Source organism: Mustelus asterias, chromosome 1 (assembly GCF_964213995.1).
Source record: "Mustelus asterias chromosome 1, sMusAst1.hap1.1, whole genome shotgun sequence".
NCBI classification, from domain to species: Eukaryota; Metazoa; Chordata; class Chondrichthyes; order Carcharhiniformes; family Triakidae; genus Mustelus; species Mustelus asterias.
Window position 1 is genome coordinate 159,049,463 of NC_135801.1, and position 15,264 is coordinate 159,064,726.

The 15,264-nt window shown below is 47.6% G+C and overlaps 1 protein-coding gene across 2 annotated transcripts in view; it reads right to left on the reverse strand.

The window, feature by feature from the left end:
- Positions 1–15,264, reverse strand: part of ca9 (carbonic anhydrase IX) — a 100,171-nt gene that overhangs the window by 20,235 nt on the left and 64,672 nt on the right. For both annotated transcript variants that reach the window (XM_078225987.1, XM_078226045.1), the window contains exon 9: positions 8,100–8,144. In XM_078225987.1, the coding sequence (XP_078082113.1) occupies positions 8,100–8,144 (45 nt within the window). The remainder of the gene's footprint in view (positions 1–8,099; positions 8,145–15,264) is intronic.

The window sequence follows — 15,264 nt, forward strand, 5'->3', positions numbered from 1 at the left end:
AACCAGATGTAATATTTCCAAGTTTGCCGATGACATGAATCTTGGTGGGAATGTGAGTGGTGTGGAGGATGTTAAGAGGTTTCAGGGTGATGTAGACAATTAGTTGATTGAGTGCACAAATATATGGCAGGTGCAGTCTAACATGGTTAAGTGTGAAGTTATCTACTTCGGAAGGAGAAATAGAATGGCAGACTATTATTGTGGTGTTAGTGTATCTTTAAGAGATTTTTAAAAAGTCATGTTCTCTGCAGCTCTCACAGCCTCAGTTCTCATTGTTGCTGGGCTGTCTGTCGAAGTCCTTTCATTGCTACTTCAGTGGCTTCAATGGGGTTCGTTCATTTTTACTCTGGGATCTTTTGTTAGGAGGAAGACTGGTTGGTAGGTCGTGTGTTCTGGGCAGTTTTATTTCCTTCCTGGTGAATTTAAGATTTCACTTTCTGTTTGGCTGACAGCAGTTTAGTTTTAGAAGGGACATCAAGCTGAAAATAAGTGTTTCTCTCTCTCCCTGGTTTTGGAAGTTCTGCTGGTTAGCTGAATGCAAGGCCTCTTTGGCTTCCTGGAGTGGAAAATCTGCTGTTAGCAGCTAAGTTGCCCAGAGAATCTCTTTCTCTGCCTGGTGTTCCAGGAAGCTGTTCTGACTTCAAACTGTTTTGGGTGTATCCAGAAGGCTGCTAGAAGTTACAGGGCTGAGAAGTCAGGGTTTCAATTCTCCAACCAGTTCCAGTATCAAGAGTGTTAGTCTTTGCTGTGTTAAACCTGTGGAAAGATCTATGGGAAGTTTTCATAGAACAAGTATTTTCATAGAATCCCTACAGTACAGAAGGCGGCCATTTGGCCCATCGAGTCTGTACCGACCATAATCCCACCCAGGCCCTATTCCCACAACCCCACACATTTACCCTGCTAATCCCCTGACACTGGGGTCAATTTAGCATGGCCAATCAACCTCACCCGCACATCTTTGGACTGTGGGAAGAAACTGGAGCACCCAGAGGAAACCCATGCAGTCACAGAGAGAATGTGCAAACGCCGCACAGACAGTGATCCAAGCCGGAAATTGAACCCGGGTCCCTGGCGCTGTGAGGCAGCTAACCGCTATGCCACCGTGCTGCCCTATTAGTCCTATTCAAATTTATAGGTTTCTATGAGATCCCTCCTCATTCTTCTTAACTCCAGTGAATGCAATCATAACCAATTTAATCTCTTCTCATATGTCAGTCCTGCCATCCCAGGCATCAGTCTGGTAAACCTTCTCTGCACTCCCTCTAGAGCAAGAACATCCTTTCTCAGATAAGTAAACCAAACTGCACACAAAATCCAAATTTGAGTGCAGGAGCAGGAATGTCTTGCTGCAATTATGCAGGGCCTTGGTGAGGCCATACTTGGGATTTTGCGTTAGAAACGATGATGTCTTACTGCAGCTGTGCAGGGTGTTGGTGTGACGACACCTGGAGTATTGTGTGCAGTTTTTATTGTATAATCTAAGAAAGGATATATTTGACATACAGGGAGTGCAGCAACGATTCACCAGACTGATCCCTGGGGTGGCAAGATTGTCATATGAGGAGAGATTGGGTTGCTTGGGTCTGTATTCACTGGAATTTAGAAGAATGGGAGGAGATCTAATTGAAATATGTAAAATTCTGACAGGGTTGGACAGACTAGATGCAAGGATGTTGTTTCCTTTGGCTGGGGTTTCTAAAAGACGGGATCATAGTCTCAGGATATGGGGCAGGCCAATTCGGACTGAGAATAGGAGAAAGTTCTTCACTCAGGAGGGTGGTGAACCAATGGAATTCTCTAGTACAGAAGGCTGTGCAGGCCAAATCACTGAATACAGTCAAGGAGGAAATAGATTTCTAGACTCTAAGGGTGGCAAGGGGCACGAGGAGAGTGCTGGAGTATGATGTTGAGATAACAAATCAGCCATGATTGTGTTGAATAGTGGAGCAGCTCAGAGGGCCGAATAGCCTATTCTTGCTCCAATTTTCTATGTTTAGCCTGTCTCAAGTGAAAATCCAGGCCAGCATTTCAGGATCTGTGCTCAGCACCAGTGGGGACATTGGCGTACATGGAATTGACACTGGAGTTGCTGTTTAGCAGAGAGTGACATTCAACCCACTTTCTTAATCCCCTCGAGAATGGTTTCAGGTATGGGCTCCGTTATACCGCTGACAGGCAGTTGGAAACTGGTCCCTCTGGAGCACTAATTCAAGAGCTACTTCAGGTTTCTGAGGCTTGATGCAGGACAGCCAATGCAGTAAATCCTGGAACAGCACTGTGGGTGTACCTACATCACAGACTGCAGCAGTTCAACGAGGTGGCTCACCACAATCTTCCCAGAGGCAGTTAAGGATGGGCAATAAATGCTGGCCTAGCCAATGACACCCACATGTCATGAATGAATGAAAAACACCCACCACAATGCTTTATGTCATTCAATATGTACTTTGTAGGAGTGGTAGATTAGGGACCAGAATAAGCTGATACAAAGGTCAGTCACAATGTGAAGGAGATATACAAAAGGAGGAATGGATTTTGTTGATATTTTCTGACAAATGTTGTTCAAAGTAAAGCTAGCTAATCCCATGTAGCTAGGAGATTATTTTTCCATCTGTTTCATATTCAACTTTGTCTACATTCTTTATTTCTTACTTATAGGCACCATACTGCTCCCACAATGGGAGTGCTTCTTGTGCATGTGAAAGTCTGCACCAGGAACTGTGCATAATTCTTTTAATGAATTGACCACAGAAAGTCGCCGACGTCGGTTGGAGTCAGTGTAGCAGCCGTTTCAAACTATTTGCGTAGGCAGTGTATCCATAGCAGAGCATGTCTGGTTCACTATCTAAATGCAGGCTGGGCGAGATCCTACACAGTCATCACCCTACTTCAATAAGAGTTGACAAAAGGCAGAAGAGATAGGGGAAGGGGGAGAAAATCTGGGGGTTAAAAAAGACTTTACAAATCCCTTTGGCGAAGTCTGTAGAATATGATAAACCAATTTATCTAAACTGAGGGCGGTGAGCAGTTACAGGAAAACCTCTGGGAATTTTTAAAACTGTAATTAAGAAGTATTTCAGGACAGCAGCCTATCAGTCTCATATCGTTCGACTGAATGCACTACTGGGTCATTGAAATCGAATCATATCTCATGACCTGATGTCTCGTGCCCAATCAGAAATGACAGCATGTCTAATTTTCAGAGTTCCAGTTTGAAAGGGTTGTAAAACTGCACCTTGCACGATAACAGCCAACAGTAAAATTCTTTACAGAAGTTATAATCAATTATTAAAGCTGACATCAAGGCTGCAGAAACCACCAAACTAAACGTCTCGACCTCATTACATTGTTGATACCAATAGAAGTATCGCTATACTCAGCTTACCAAAAACACGATAAGGACATTGCTCTGACAGTGATGTATACTATCTAAATCAGCCCAGGTTTGCATTTAAAACAATAACATTCACTGAAGATCTACTTGTAGTGAATATGGTTTTCTTGCTAGATGTATTTTGAACATTACTTGGAGTTGTAATAAATTGTGTCGACAAAGTGATTCCAGCTTCAATTCTAACCTGAACTGAGTGCTGAATTTGCTTATGTGTTTGCAATGCAGCACCTGCCCTCAGTAGATTAGTGAGGGAGAAAATTAGTCAAAAATGATTTTGTAATAAATTCTATCAGTGACATAGTCAATAAAACATAGCTGACTTAAGAGATGATTCAGATAAAATAACTGAACATATTTCAGAAGGGTGGAAGTCCTGAAAGAGTGTGGGCAGCTATGCCAGAATTAAATCTTAAGAATCATAGAATCCTTCCAGTGCAGTAAGTGGCCATTGGGCTCATCAAGCCTGCACCGTCAACAATCCCACACAGGCTCTATCCCAGTTACCCTGCTAATCCCTCTGACAGTAAGGGGCAATTTAGCCTGGCCAATCCACATACCATGTACATCTTTGGACTGTGGGAGGAAACCGGAGCACCGAAAGGAAACCCATGCAGACACGGGGAGAATGTGCAGTCACCCGAAGCCAGCAATGAACCCAGGTCCCTGGCGCTGTGAGACAGCAGTGCTAACTACTGTGCCAACACAGTAAGAAGTTTAACAACACCAGGTTAAAGTCCAACAGGTTTATTTGGTAGCAAAAGCCACACGTGGCTTTTGCTACCAAATAAACCTGTTGGACTTTAACCCGGTGTTGCTAAACTTCTTACTGTGTTTACCCCAGTCCAACGCCGGCATCTCCACATCATAACTACTGTGCCACCCATGGCACCTTCCTGTGCCTTCAAGCATTGGCCCTGCTAGAGTCTGGGCAATATCCATAAGTAACTAAGCTCCTAATCTTCACAAGTCTGGGTTGCTCTCCCTTTCCACTACCCGACTCACAGTGCACCCCTCACACCTCTGAGACCAGTAAGCCTCATCTGTCTGAGCCTTTAATGCTACTCCAGGTCCAATAAAGGTGGAGGAAGTGGGAAATCCTGGTGGAAAGTCCTGACATCAGCTCCCTCCCCTTCATATCAGTGCTCTCCTAAGAAGTGAGCTTTTCCTAACTAAGAGCACGACCTGCCCTAGCTGGGTCCCAATTTTCAATCTGCCCAGTGGAGTATAGCGAAAGTCCAATGGGACAACCAAGGGGTAGTTGGTCCCAATATACTTTTTACTCACCAATTTTCAAAGTAAGACAATTGTGGAAAATGCAATTCAATTATAATTAATATTGTGCTTCACATTCCTGAAGGTTCTTTGAACTAAAATCCTCTGACTTGATGCATCTGATTCACCAGATTCTGAGTCTGCTAAAACATACCGGATTATTGCATTGAGGCTGGCAGGAGCTTTGAAAACTGATGATGATCAGTTTGAATGTTCAAAACATTTCACCCAGCAATAGCAATTCTTGTGCGGATGAGAATACTGGCAGAATGGGTTAGATTTTCTAATCCAGTCTGAATCCCACAGATCAAAGGCAGAACCTGCCCCAATGACCAATGCCCCTGACACATCATTCCCGTCTATAAAATTGAAATGGCTCGCTGGCGGTGTTCCAACAGGGTCATCTGCCTTTCAGTGAGAAGGGAAAAGGCCATTGGCTGGCTATGGTCACCTGCCGAGGAGTCATGTGACTGGCAGGCCCCAAAGCTGCAGGGAATCGTTTGTTTCACATTGCTTTCACAAACATGCCTCGTCTGGAGCTCCTCCTAAAGCTCCACCACCATGTTAGCAATGCCAGGAACATCACATCATTTAAACACGCCCAACTAAATTGGGATGGAAAAATTCTAGACTGGCCAATATCTCAGGAGCGGCAGTCGATACTGGAGATCCAGCAGGTGGCTACTTGGCCCTGCCCTAGCCCCACCTCTATGGAAAACTCTCATTCAACCCGTCAACCCTTGTACACCAACCTATTTCTCCATGGTTAATTAATTATGACTTAATGTATAGGTCTCAGCCCAAGGCTGAGAAAAAATGCCGACAGTAAACTTCTAACTGCTCCAACATCATAAAACTTTCAAACTCGTTTGATCTTGAGGCAAAGTCCAAGGTACATTTTACTGCCACAATTAGCTGAAATGAATAGGATGTCATATAAGTTATGGCACAGTAAACCAACTATATCATTTATAACAAAAAGGACTGAATGTGCCCAGCTCTTTCCTCATCCCTTTGACCTTGTACCTGAACACACAACTCCTAAGACATGTGAATACTTCTGCAAACAAATGACTGCCATCTCCATGCTGGATATATATTCCAAAAGAGTTAATTGCCATTAGGCTCCCTTTCATGGTAAATTTTAAGATTAGATGGCCAATTATTCAAATTGGTTTTTGGTTCAGTTGATAGAATTTTAATCTCCGACTCAGAGCAGCGAAGGTTGAAGTTTCTTGTTACTGTGATTCAGGTGATCCACATTAGACACGTTCAAACAAGAGCAGAGAATTTTCCCAGCATCCTGTTTAATATTCCCCCCCTAGTCAACTCCATAAAAAGATTATCTGGTCATTTAGCCAACTGCTGTGCACAAACGGCTGCTTTATTTCCCTGCGTAACAATAGTCAACGTTTCAAAAATAAGATTGTTTTAGTTGGATGATTGCTGTTTGGATGATTTGGAGGTATGTGCTAAAGGAGCTTTAAGAAGATAACTTGCTTCATAGGATCATAGAAATATAACAGCGTATGGAGTCCATTCAGTCCATTGTGTTCGTGCCAGCTTTCTGCAAAAGTTACTTCCACTTTCCATCCCTTACCCTGTAAATATTTTCTCTTCCCCAATTCTTTGTTGAAAGCACAATACAATCTCTCTCTATCTCACTCTCAAGCAGTGCATTTCAGGTCTTAACCACTCACTGCATAAAAAAAGATTTTCCATATGGCACTATTAGTTCTTCTGCCAATCATCTTACATCAAGGTCCTCTGGTTCTTGACCTTGCCACCAAAGGAAACAGTTTTCTCCAACTCTGTCCTTATTCCTGATGCTTGTCAATACCTCTTTCAGATCTCCCCACGGCCCTCTCTGAGGAGAACAATCAAAGTTTCTCCGATCTATCCATGTAACTAAAATCCCTCATCCCTGGAACCATTCTTGACCCTTGCTAAAACCTTCACATCCTTCCTGAAGTGTGGTGCCTAGAATTATTTTTTATTCATTTCAGAAGATGTGGGTGTCACTGGCTGGGTCAGCATTTACTGCCCATTCCCAATTGCCATTGAGAAAGTTAGTGGTAAGCTGCCCTTTTGAATTGCTGCAGTCTGTGTGGTGCAGGTACACCCACACTGCTGGTAGGGAGGGAGTTCCAGGATTTTGATCCAGCGACAGTGAAGGAATAGTGACATATTTCCAACTCTGGATGGTGAGTGGGGAACTTCCATCACTCAAATCCCTTCAGCCAGGATGACTTGCTCCCCTTACCTATTGATCTGCAACACATTTGTGGTGAAATTGGGTGGGTGGTGGTGTTCCCATATGTTTGCTGTCCTTGTCCTTCTAGGTGAAAGCAGTTGTTGGATTGGATTCTCCTACATAAGGAGCCTACGCGAGTTCCAGCAGTGCATCTTGCAGATGGCACACATGACTGCCACTGCATGTCGGTGGTGGAGGGAGTGAGTGTTTGTGGATGGGGTGCCGAGCAAGCGGGCTGCTTTGTTCTGAATGGTGTCAAGCTTCGAGTGTCATTGGGGTTGTACTAATCCTGTAGTTGCTGGACTTATCCTTGTACCCTCTTTTGACCAAAGGCATTGCATTTTTTAATTTGTCTGCATATCTGTAATTAATAATGTGCTCAGGGACGCAACCACATGTAAAGGTGCGGGGCAGATAAACTGAGATAATTTTGCAACTTGGAGACATTCTTGCCATAACACACGCGTGTGCCATGCTGCCCTTGTTCCCTTCCCTTCTTAGAGTATTTATATATTTGTGGGCTGGTTTAATTCACCCTAAAGGTGAAAGATGTATCAATAAAATAACTGGTTTTTTATAACAATTTTGACATTTTATGTGGATAAATTACATATTTATTACGTCAAAAATAAAAACAATGACCTGATCTTTTTATTACTCAAATACAGCGCAAATTCTGCAAATCATACACACCCTGTGGAGCCTCACAATCCCCTACTTCTAAAATGCACGCAATCTCTAACTCTTTGCAGTTGAATAAATTCATACTGCCCGTTAAAATTCATTCATGCGCCATTTTTCTTAATGTTTTTGGATGAACAAAAGGTACGCAAATTGACATTGGTATTCTAATTGACTGCAACTGGATAAAAACTCCTCGGTAAATCAAAACGTTTGACCTCAGTTCATTTTGAAGGTAACAAACTTGATGTGATATGTGGATCAGAGCAGAACAAAAAAATACTTGTCAGTAGTCAACTTAAAGACACTGTCATTATTTCAACAGAGATGATTGGCAGCGCAAAAAGAATATTCACGAGTTAAAACAGCAATGCATTTTTCTTACAGATTATACTCGCACACAGGAAAAAAACCCCAGAAAAATCCAAATGCTGCACAGACTAACAATGACTATTTCTGTTTTAGATTGACCAATTGATCTAGAAATTACCGTACCTGATTTGTTGGCTTCAGCTGGTGCATTAGAATCTTCCTTCGGAACTGGGGGCAAAAGAAGTTAGTATGTTATTCGAAGAGTGGGATGGTGCTTTCAACTTTCGAATTTGCACAGTCAAATTTGATTCAATTTGCTGAATATTTAATCTATTAAACATTCACAATGTCATTAATCTGCAATTATATCAGCACAGGTTCCATTTGGAGCCCTAGCCACTGTCATGTTTTCTTTCGACTAGTCTTGATAGACTAGGATCAGTGAAGCAAACTCTTAACAGGCAGACTTTCCTGACTCCATGCATTTGGTTTAAGACAAAATCGACGCAGATTAGACTTTGGTCCATATGTGACCTTATCAAGCCTATTATCTTCATCACTTCTCTGTTATGTCATCAAAAAACTCAATCAAATTGGTTGAACATAATTTGCTGTTAACAAATCCATGTTGGCTTTCCTTAAATGATCCACACCTTATCAAGCGACTGTTTAGTTGTATCCTGAATTTCCATTGCTAAAAAAAACTTTTTCACACCAAGGAATCTTCCCAATAGTGAATGGGCTCCCCGCAGAGGTTAACACCCAACAATTGCCTGGAAGCAGGTCAGGACATCCTTTAAATCCAGCCGCCCCCACCTCCCCCTTCCCATAGCTACAGGGGCCTAGTGGAACAAAGCCTCTGCCACAAACCAACCTGTGGAGCGGCTCCTCCTCTATAATGACCATCAATTAAGTCTCCATTTTAATGATTAAATCCCTCAGCAAGAGTGGACTCAATCCATGCTATGCCCAGTGAAAATGCAACTTTAAAGAAATGGCATCCTTCTGGCAATCCTATCCATTCTAACATTCCTCTGGCAACCCTGCCAGCTCTGCTCCTGTGGGGACCTGATAACTGTCATAACCATTTGGCAACCCCATTTGAGGCAGGTTCCCAGGTGCAGGTGAAAGACATGCTGCCAGCTCACCTGAGACATACTGATAAGGCTTAACCCGAGGACCTCCTTAGCTCAATGGCAGGAAATTGGACAGCTGCAGAGTCTACAGTGCTAACTTTAGATCGGATATCACCAAAGCAGAAAGGCCCAGTTAAGGTCCTTATATTTGGGCTTCCTGTGGTTGATGAGACTATTTAAGTCATTGTGCACTCAGTGGGGAACAGACGCAGCTCTCCTACCAGGTGAAGGCCAGTCAGAACCTGCTGGGAAGAAGAGAGGGCACAAAAGGTCTGATGTTGTTAAGCCAAGGGTACAAGGATGCTCTTCTGGAAGATTTTGGGGGGGGGGGGGCGATTCTCCCATTGCGACACGCACGTTTTTTTGGCGGATCGGGTCGGAAGATGCGCGTGTCAGCCACTTCGTGGGTTCCTCGAGAGCGTTTATGACCCGCGCGCATCTCCCAACTGGACAAAAATGGCGCCGCTGGGACAGCGCTGAAAACCGGTGTACCGCTGCTTTGCATTACTTACCATAGTTTAGCATTGCCATTATCAGGATCGACACGACAATCTCCGCCCACGTTAACGTCTCCCACTCTCTTTGCTGTGATGTCACTTTGGCACCAGAGTAGGTTTATAAAAGTCTCAACCTGGTGAGGCAGCCTTGAACTGCCGTGAGGAGGTAAGTGCTGCTAGCAGAGCGCGGGGGATGTTGCAAGAGATGCTTGGTGGGCTTCCTCCTGCTGTCTTCTGGTGCTGGCCCGTGGACCAGTGATATCTGGAGTGGCGGAGGGGTGGGTCTTCTATTTTCTCAGAGTTCTCTGGGTGAGAGTCCGTGAAGGATTCCTGCTCAGCCTTCCCCTCCAGGGCAGTGCTGTAACTCAGCGTGGGAGGGTCCCTGAAGGATTCCTGCTCAGCCTTCCCCTCCAGCGCAATGTGCAGTGACATTATCTTGCCACAGGGTGTGGTCAGGGACTGCACTGAGTGCTGGTGTTCCGGGGTGGGGGAGGAGTGCACCATGTGCTGACTGAGGCCTAACCAGATGAAGCAGCTGCTGCTCCAGGCCGGGGTGCAGAGGTTCAGACATGGACTGCAGGGAATCTGCTGTCACTGGGTGCACATCTGGTGCTGATTTGCAGTCTGTCCCTGCCCAGTGACACGGACCAGCAACACACGCCTGTAACGGATGCTGCAGTTGCACACATGGCAATGGCTCAAGGGTGCGCAGTGCCCACGGCTGCTCACCGACCTGCAGAATCTGTGCCAGCATTTGTCATGATGGGAATCGCACACAACCTATGGGCAGGGCAGTACATAAACTTCGATGTGGGCCGTGCACAGCAGGAGGCCCGGGCTCAAGGCTTCGCTGCCATTGCTGGGATTCCCAATGTCCAGGGAGCAGTGGACAGGACACACATCGCCTTGTGGGCCCCACATGCAGGACCGCAGCAATTTGTGAACAGGAAGGGGCTCCACTCCCTCAATGTGCAGATGTGTGACCATCTCATGCAGATCATGCAGGTCGATGCACGCCACCCAGGGAGTGTCCATGACAGCTTTGTCCTCAGGCAGTCGGACATCCCTGGGCTCTTTGAGGACCAGCCCAGGCTCCCGGGATGGCTACTGGGTGACAAAGGTTACCCGCTAAGGTCATGACTGATGATGCCTGTGCGGAGGCCCGAGACCGAGGCGGAGATCCGCTACAACGAGGTCCATGCAGCCACCCGGTCCGTCATAGAGCGGTACATCAGCCTGCTGAAGATATGGTTCCGCTGCTTGGACCGCTCTGAGGGGACCCTCCAGTATGGCCCTGTGCATGCTTCACGCATCATCATAGTTTGCTGCCCTCTGCACAACATCGGTCAGGGAGGTCAGCTGGAGCAGGAGGAGGAGGAGGAGGAAGAGGAGGAGCGGCTTTTGGGCGAGGGGGACGTCACAGTATATGAGGAGCCGGAGGAAAGAGGTTGGGTGGCGATGGCAGGTGTCCGGCAGGGAAGGGCAGCGAGGGACGCTTTGATTGCAGCCCGCTTCACCTAGCTGGTGCTGTGCAGTGAGGGGCTGCAACCACCACACATCCACCACACCGCTGGAGCAAGTGCAGCCGCTATTCCCCCTCCAAACTGACCTGGGTCCTCAAACAACCACATCACCCTTCCCCAGCTCCTCTCATCCCACCACCCTATTCCCCAGAAACATCCAAACTGTTAATGGGCCTGGGCTGGCAATGTTGTGAGTCTTGGTTGAAGGCTGGAGGATGATGACGACTCGCTGTTGTGCTCACTGGGATCCTGCCCCTGGTGCCACTCAAGTCTGACTCCTACCTGTACTCCGAATGCACGCTGTCACCCTGGCCCACGGAGCTGTAAGGGCTGGGGACACATATTTGTTGGCCAATTGGGGGAGGAGAGGTGGGGGGGGGGGGGGGGGGGCACTTGCACCAAGGGTCTGGTGGATGTTGGGGGAGGTAGGGCAGGCACTCTGTAACATGTGGCTGAGATTCCAAGGCACAACAGCGGCACGGGGCGGCACGGTAGCACAGTGGTTAGCACTGCTGCTTCACAGCTCCAGGTTCCCGGGTTCGATTCCTGGCTCGGGTCACTGTCTGTGTGGAGTTTGCACATTCTCCTCGTGTCTGCGTGGGTTTCCTCCGCGTGCTCCGGTTTCCTCCCACAGTCCAAAGATGTGCGGCTTAGGTTGATTGGCCAGGTTAAAAATTGCCCCTTAGAGTCCTGAGATGCATAGGTTAGAGGGATTAGCGGGTAAAATATGTGGGGGTAGGGCCTGGGTGGGATTGTGGTCGGTGCAGACTCGATGGGCCGAATGGCCTCCTTCTGCACTGTAGGGATTCTATGATTCTAACAGACAGCACCTCTATGCATGGGAATGGGGGCCACTCAGCCCTGTGTGGGAGGGGGGGGGGGGCAGAATCAGAGACACATTAGTTACAGATGTGAGGTGCAGATAAAAGTTTATTGTGCTCTTAATGTTAGTGATGAATAAACCCTGACTACACCTTCACCTGTGCCCTCTTAGTGAGCTACAACTTTCTAACTTTGTGCAGTCTACTGCTTCTTCTAGGTGCTACCCCAGGATGCACATCGGAGGTGAGGTGTCCAGCTGTGATGCACACCCCGTTCCTGTGATGCCCTTGGTGGACGTCCCTTGGGTGGCTGGGACCTGGAGAGCCCCAGCTCACTTGCGGATGGCACTGTTTTGGTGCCACCCTGTTCATCTTGCTGGCCCAGTATGAGAAAAGGGGGAAATTGGAAGGTCTCAGGACGTCTGGGATCTCCTGGGTGGAAGGCCCCGGCATGGGCTCGAGACCTTTCTCCTCCCGGGTGCCCAGAGGCCCCGGGGACACTCCACAGGACGCCAGTGTAGCTGGACTGAACTCCAAAAGCTCCGGCGTCACCTGGCTCTACCAGTCCTGGAGGCCCAGATGCATCTGCCCCATGATCTGTGATCCCTCAGCCCTGGCCCTCTGAGACTCCAAGCTCCAGAGCCCCTCTGCTACAGCATTCTGTGAGTGAGCCAAGCTCTGGAGCCCCTCAGCAGTAACCCTCTAAGCTTGGGCTAGGTTGTCGAGGCTCACAGCCATGGCCTGCTGTGTCTCCAGAATGCCAGCGGGAGTCCTAGCCATGGCCAGCAGTGTCTCCCACACGCCCCCGACACCCATGGCCATCGAACACTGACTCCTGGATGCCGGAAACACCCTCGCCCGTGGCCTGTTGTGTCTCCAGGATGGCCTGGACTCTGTCACCCATGAGGACAGACCCCTGAGCCAGACTTTCCACTGCGGTCACCACCCTTGGCCTGGTTTACACGCTGTGTCGGCACCACCTCCTGCAACAGCACTCTGTTGGACTCCCCTTGCAGTTGCAGCATGGTTGCTGATAGCCCTTCCACAACTCCCCAGGTTTCCTGATGCATCTCCACCAACCTTGGGAGGAACAAACACAGAGGCCCAGCAGCTGACTTGGGGACAGCTGAATCCTGACCTCCAGTTGACCTGCGTGTGCCCGAGCCCTCAGATGTGCCGTCTCCACCTGATGTGCATCAGTGTCACCAGTTCGTGACCCAGGAGCCTCAACACTAAAAAGGTACCCACCGTGGGAGGTAAAACATTCTACACAGCATCGCACTTACTTCGGGAGAGGACCTAGTTGAGGGCTACGTTGATGCTCATTTGCATGCTGGACGCTGACCTGACTGCCCGTCACCATTCAGGATGACCCATCGCCCCCTGCCAGCTCCATGGCACGCTCTTCAACGCTGGTCAGCTGCCACAGGTCAGGCCCACCACCACCAGTCTGTGCAGTTTCCTGCTTGTTATGCAGGCTTTTCTCCTGTGGGACCATAAGGTGGATAGCTAGCATTAATGTATTGAAATGCATGGTGTGCAATGCCTGTGTCTCGGGCGTTGCGCTGGCAGTTTCGGGTAAATGGGTCATCACTGAAGGGTGCTCGTTGAGGAGTGAGGGAAAGGGGGTTAGATTCTGTTCCTGGGAGAAGGGTGCCTTGTTGCCTGCCCTTCAGGTGTCTAAGCAGGGTTTGAGATCCGTGCCAAGTATGTGCGGGGTTCCAAGTGGGATGCTCACTCACTCTTGCTGATTGAACAAAGAATAACAAAGAAAATTACAGCACGGGAACAGGCCCTTCGGCCCTCCAAGCCTGCACCGACCATGCTGCCCGACTTAACTAAAACCCCCTACCCTTCCGGGGACCAAAGGAACAAAGAAAAAAGGCCATACAGTTTTTTGCGACACTGCCAGCCAGAGCACGGTGTCAGGCTCCTGGCATTCACCGCTTCTGCCACCTCCTCCCACAATGCCGTGGCGGCTGCACCCCTTGGGCGAGGCCCTGGCCGGGGAAAATCCGCTCACGCCTCTCCTCCACGGCATCAAGCAGGCGCTCCTGGTCGGCCTCAGTGAATCTTGGTGCTGCTTTCCTCAAAGACATCTTTGTGGCGTGACTGGCTGTGTGTCCATTCCTGCAGCTTATACACAGCTCTGGGTTATTAGGGGAGTGCAGGTGCAGTGACTTTGGCCAGTCAGCAACAAATCCTTGAGAAATTTTAAAGGCTGCTTTCATGGAGTGTCATGCATCCCTCGCGCTGCTATTCAATAAGCTGCTGTGTCCGGGGGGAATGCTATACTCACAACTCCCATTCAAGCGAGGGAATGATCACGAGCTGGTGTTGTGCATGTCAGCACAATGCAAGTTCTCTGTAGGGCAGCAGTGAGGTCAGTATGTTCAAGGGATGGGGGTACCTGCATTATCTGGATCCACGGGGACATGGGGTGAGCGGGCAGCCATGTCTGTGTGTGGGGGGGGCAGCGATGTCTGTATGGGGGCCAGCAATGTCTATATGGGGAAGGCAGCGAGGAAGCCAGCGATGCCTGTGGGGTTGAAGAGCAGTGATCTGGATGCTGGGAGGTCCTTTCAGTGATCACCCAGAGATGTGCGCATGTGCGGGTTTCTGCTCAGGCCACCGATGTCAGGCTCTTTGGACACCCCCCCCCCCCCCCCGTTCCAGAACCCCTCCCTCACATCGACCTCCATCCTTACAGGCATCCAAGGGCTGCTCAATTTTCCAAAGACTGACATCCACTTCCAGGCCACTTTCCACAGGGAGTCGACAGGTGACATGTTGATGAGGCCTAGCCATTAAAATTGTTGGAGTTTCATTCACAGTGATGGCCAGGCAGCAAATTGACTTGCCACTTTCCACTGGAAAAATCACAGAGTCAAAAAGATGTACCCAAGAGTGTTTTTCCCTCACCCTTAAAATTTAATTGTAGAAGTAACTGCATCTCATCCTGTTAGGTTGGTGTAGAATAGGAAATGGAAAACTGCAGAGTCTAGAACCAGTCACTGTGTTTGACACAGGAAAATACACATTGTCAGGTTTTTATGATGCTGATTAAAAGTTTGATTTTTTTTTTTAGGAGGATGATTCGATTTTGAATTGCTGGGAAAACTATTACATTGCCTTATTAAAACTTGCTAAAATTCTTTTCTGCTAGATTCCAAATTCTTGTTGTAATACTTTCAGTAAGCATGGTGCCTCGGACACAATAAATGTATCGCAAAGTATATTAAACAAATAGTATTAAAAAAAGCAAGCAGCAAGTTTCAAAAATAGTGATATGTCATACAATTGTAAGCATTTTAAAAAGCATTTTATGCTTTAAAAACCATTTTGCTTAAATATTTCTTCAAATTTCTGTT